This window comes from Sinocyclocheilus rhinocerous, unplaced genomic scaffold (genome assembly GCF_001515625.1).
Source record: "Sinocyclocheilus rhinocerous isolate Xijiao unplaced genomic scaffold, SAMN03320098_v1.1 scaffold778, whole genome shotgun sequence".
Classification (NCBI taxonomy): domain Eukaryota; kingdom Metazoa; phylum Chordata; class Actinopteri; order Cypriniformes; family Cyprinidae; genus Sinocyclocheilus; species Sinocyclocheilus rhinocerous.
The window spans coordinates 679,061-684,342 of record NW_015650332.1 but is presented as its reverse complement, the minus strand read 5'-3'; the positions used below and the strand labels follow the sequence as shown (position 1 = coordinate 684,342).

General features: G+C 37.1%; 1 protein-coding gene across 1 annotated transcript in view; it reads left to right on the top strand.

Annotated features, from left to right (window-relative positions):
- The window catches only part of LOC107711760 (voltage-gated potassium channel subunit beta-1-like), a 28,534-nt gene that overhangs the window by 19,993 nt on the left and 3,259 nt on the right, over positions 1-5,282 (top strand). Inside the window, exon 6 of the mRNA XM_016516808.1 lies at positions 3,111-3,196. Coding sequence (XP_016372294.1) covers positions 3,111-3,196 — 86 coding nt within the window. The remainder of the gene's footprint in view (positions 1-3,110; positions 3,197-5,282) is intronic.

The window sequence follows — 5,282 nt, the reverse complement described above, 5'->3', positions numbered from 1 at the left end:
TACCGTTCCCCATAGCGACCTCTAGAGGATGCAGTTCGAAGTTCCCTCAGAAGGGAATGTCTCAGGTTACGTATGTAACCATGGTTCCCTGAGAAGGGAACGAGACACTGCGTCCTCTGGTTTCCTTGCCATGCTTCGGACGCAAGCTTCAGACGAAGAAGCGTGTTATCCCAGCGCCCTTTTATACTAACACTTTTTTATCACATAATAAGGCAGAATAGTTTCAATACTGTAATAAATGCTATGTCAATTAGCACTGCATTGTTCATATACTTTATTTATAACCTGGAGATGACTTTATTTGTGAAAAAACACAAATAAACCATATATTGTCGCAATCGTATGTTTAATGTCTTCATGTTTCCAAACTTTTCTGTTTTTCTGTGAAAACGACTGTTTTCATATAGCTATAGCAAGATGCTTTTGTCCATATTAGGGATTTCCTGGTACGACTTTCTGCACGAGAGCGCCCTCCGGCTTCGTGTATGAATGAAACATACACTGCACGGAGTGTTTAGCGCTCCGTGATGTTCATCTCGCCTTATTCTGGGTCCGAATAAAACATCAGGTCATGCACAGACTATCCTGTCTCTTTGAATTTAAATATATATTTATTCACACAGGCTCTTGAAAACCTTTATGCAATCTCACTTGCCTGAAAAAATGCAGGGGACGAATTTACGTGATATTAAAAGTGGGGGGGACACGTTCCTTGCGTGATCTTGACAAAAAATGTATTCACGTGGTTCCTTGCATAATACTATGTTTTGACCTAAAAAGACTTTAACTAACATAATAGGTTCCTTTTCTGACATAGTAAACCTGCTCATTAGCTCACCTGGTACAGCATTGCACTTGTGAAACAAGAGTCACAACACTCGACAGAAGAGCTCAAAGACTTATAGAAGCAAGCTAAAATGGCATGGTTGCTGTAACAAATGCATTTTTATCTCATGTTTGATTTTGCTAACACTGTCTGTTAGGTTTAGGTAGGGTTTAGTGAAGGTGGTAGGTTGGTTTCAAGTGTGATAAAGTATTAACCTTTTACCATCAATCGCCACACATTTTATTTTGAAAGTGCTGCAAAAATTGCAAGCCTAGACTCCTTAATAATCTCTGGTTCTTACCTTTGAACACTGGACAGATGTGGATGTCTCGCTCTCGCTGTCTGTCTGTCTCATAGGCATGGGCAGGCACATCACTATGCAGTGCTTTTCTGCTGCATTGATGCATAAAGTGTCCAGAGTTTAGCGCTCCTCACTGTGTGCAGTGCATATTAAAGTTCTTCAGTGGCTCTGCAGTCCCCTGACTCTCTCGGCCCTGCTTTCTCGCTTTTTGTTTCTTACCTGATTACAATTTCATCAGCATGAAGGGTAAAAGCTAAAGGGAATATGAAGTTACACTGTACTTTATCATTAATTTTTCCTCATGAGTGCACTTATTGAATTATGTGAAACCACACAAAAGTACGTCATGCTCAACTTAATCCACCCAAGCTGAGGCAGTGAATGAAACTATATTGTACAATACCAGATTAAGTCACCACCTGAAGTCTGAGATAGCACGCACATGTATAAACTGTAAGAAAAAAAATCAGTAGAAAAACAGAAAAAGTACTACAAAATTGTCTGCCTTGACGATATCCGTTAAAGGTGCTGTAAGTGGTTTTTGAGAAACGCTGTTGATATTTGAAATCGCCAAACCAACAGGCCCTATACCCAAAAGGATCACACCCCTAACTTGGTAGCTCCGCACCCTCAAATTTACAAACATGCTATGCAACACAGGCAACTCCCACATCGTTGTTGGACACACCCCTTACTGGGGATTGGCTAGAAGTGTGTCTTGGAGTTTGGTCCAATCCACTTTCAACAGTGTTTCTCAGAAATCGCTTAAGGCACCTTTAAATTTACAGACATTTTTAGACATTTCATTTAGCACTAAAACACAATGCAATGCAATGTATATTTCAAAATATGGGAAAACACCAATACTGAAAATTCCTTCATATCATCATATCAAAACAATACACTGACCCTTATTTTTATGGACTTTTCTTAGTGTGCATCAGAACATAGCAGGAGGGAATCAAGTTTGATCTCTCTCAAACTTCAGCTCAATGAGTGTCCATAAAATCATTGGTTTAATAGTGGAGACAAGGTTGTTGAAGCACCAATCACACACCACTTTAGAAAATTACACAATTTAGCTAGTTTACACTAAATTTGACATTTATCTTTGATGACCAGCAGAACTATTGTAGTTTCTCATTTTATTTTAATAATAGCCTAATTTATTTGACTTTTTCTGGCTTTTCAACATTAATGGAAAGAAAATGAAAAATGAAATGCACAGAATGTAGTAATTCTGCCCTAGTCTGCCCTTGTGAAAAAGAAGTACACGTTATAATAAAAAATAAAAAAATGAAAATAATGTTTATGAAAATATTATGAAAATAATATATTTTAAAATTATATATTTACATGATAACTGAATATTGGTCTTATGTTTTCAGACACTTTGTAATTATTAAGTGATTAATTGCATATCAATTCCAATTAAATAAAACATTGTTATAGTTTAAACTTAAATGCATTTAGCTGAAATTTAGAGTGCTTTTTTCCACATAAACAGGACTTTATATGATTATATATAATTTCATAATTGTTATTGTCTTTGAAGTGTTTAAAGTCTACTGCTGAATGATCTGACAAGCATTTATAGTAAATTAAAGTATAGGTAACACTTTATTTTGATAGTCCACTTTAGACGTTCTACTAACTACAAGTAACTTTGCAACTACATGGCAACTAGCAGTCATTAAATTATTATACTGTCTACTTAATAAATGCTAGCACTTTATTTTGAACCCCAACAGACATTCTACTGACTATAAGTAACTTTGCAAGTATGTCAACTAAATTCTGTTAACCCTAAACTTAACATAACATTATACTAATACTCTGAGTTATTTCACATATAGTTGTAAATTAATGAGTTTTTTAAATGCTTTTAAGATTTGAAGTACACTACAGGTACACATTGAATAAAATTGTTCGCTTCTTTTTCACAAGGGTAATAACAGAATTTGTGAATATTTGTCTCCATAGAGATCGTCAGAGCCATGACCTACGTGATAAACCAAGGCATGTCCATGTACTGGGGGACCTCACGATGGACAGCTATGGAAATAATGGTAAGTAACATTTTTCCAAGCAGCATTTGTCATGACAAAATTCAACGTCACCCTATTCTATTTTACTAGAATTCAAATGTATCACTTACATGACATGACAGTATTTCTGATTACTGATCATTGACTTTCTATAGGACTGAACTCAGGAGCAAACCGTGTTAGCAGAGACAACACAGTACCCTGTTGTATCTCAGCTCCTCTATAGTGTATACTGGCTACATCACATATTTTTAGCCCTTTGACTGAAGTCAGTGTTTTGCAGTACTGTATGTTGCTGTAATTGCAGTGTAGCACAAAGCAAGTTGGCCAAACTGATATGTTGTAATTAAGCACTGACATTATTAATTCATGGGTGATAAATGGTGGCTTGATCAGGGTTTTTACAGAGAGGACACACACTGATGACCTGTAATTTGTGTGACTGTGATAATACCATGTTCTGGTGTCACGCCAGATCCATCCCACGTAAACACACCCCCACGACTGGAACTTGTGTTCACAGCCTGAAATGAGCTCTGTGCATGCATATGAAAACAAGGATTCAATGGGGTTGTCAGCAGTCATGTGATATTAATAAAGACTCTATATAGGAGAGACCAGGACTAGCTGTCACTTTTATTACAGTCAATATTTCTCAGGGTGTACTAAATGTCAGTTTCTATTAGGGCTATCGCGATAACCGCAATATCGCAATACCGCGCTATTGACGAGCAAACCGCAGAGGAATGCAAGAACCGCATTTGCATGTTTTCTTTTTTCGTAAGGTTATGCCCTTCTCAAGGCCTAAAAAAGATTTTTGTTTCAAGTAAATGCTGTTCTGAATTTTCTGTTCATCAAAAAATAATGAAAAAAACATATCACAGTCTCCACAAAAAAATATTATTAAACATCACAGTTGTTTTCAGCATTGTCAATATATTAAAATGATTTCTGAAGGAAATGCAGCTTTGCCTACACAGTTATAGTTGCTATCCCAGTTAAGTTGGCTTGAGAAAGCCAACTTACTGAAATGCTATTTGCTGTAATAATCTTCTTCTTCTTCTTCTGAGACTAAATTTGGACTGTATCTCCTCCAAGAGTTTAAGCTACAACCACCAAACTCGGGTCAGACCTTCAGACTGGTCTGACTTGGGTTGCTATATCTTTTCTAACTGATTGGACTTATGATATTCATTAAATGAATGATCAAAACTACGACAAGTCCCTGTAAGGGAAACAGGTCAATTTAGTTCAAAGGGAATCATTTAAGATTTTTAAAGGGAATTTGGACAGAATCACTGTTTTACGGCTGATCACTGAGACGGCCAGCGATTCATTGAACGAGCCGTATAACATCAACTCTGCAATGGATATTAATATCCAAAATATAGTGAAAACACTATTAATTAGCACAGTAACAAGATCGGCAGTTTAAGACATTAACTTGTAAGCACAAAACACAAGATACTTCTCTTTTCAATATAAATAAGGCTTTATTGGATAAATCTAAGACATATAAACTAATCTAACACATAAACACACGCATTCACACAAGTTGCAGAAAGAGAGAAAGTGAGGAAATAATTAGTTTAAGACAATGAAAATGTGAAATCTCAAGTTTACAGCAATATGTGCAATTACATAGATCTGAACAACCATCAATCACTTAATTAACCCTCGCATTGAGTTCCTCAATGAGGTTAAAATTTATATTAAATGCACCAGTTCAGATAGAATCTGGAGGTACTTGCGTTGCGTTGCGTTGCCTGGGTGCGGGGGTTCCCTTTGTTGTGGTCCTTGCAGAACGGGGTTTCCCGCTTTTCTGATTGGCTGGAAGTCAGTCTTGGGAAGCCAGTGATTGGGCGTTGGCTGGCGACGCGGAGCTGTGGTCTGCAGTTGAAGTTTAGACGGCACTCTTTCGGAGACACGGCAAACTTAACTCGGAACACACGAAACTCTCAACGGAAAATAAAATAAACTAAAGAAAGAAATAGAAGTAAAGTTTGACGAGACTAGGTGGCGTTTCTCCTCATGGTTTTGGAGGAGATGGCGTGTAAGCCAGAGCACGCTCAAAAAGCGCAAAAAGTGATGACTGAAAAGCACGGCT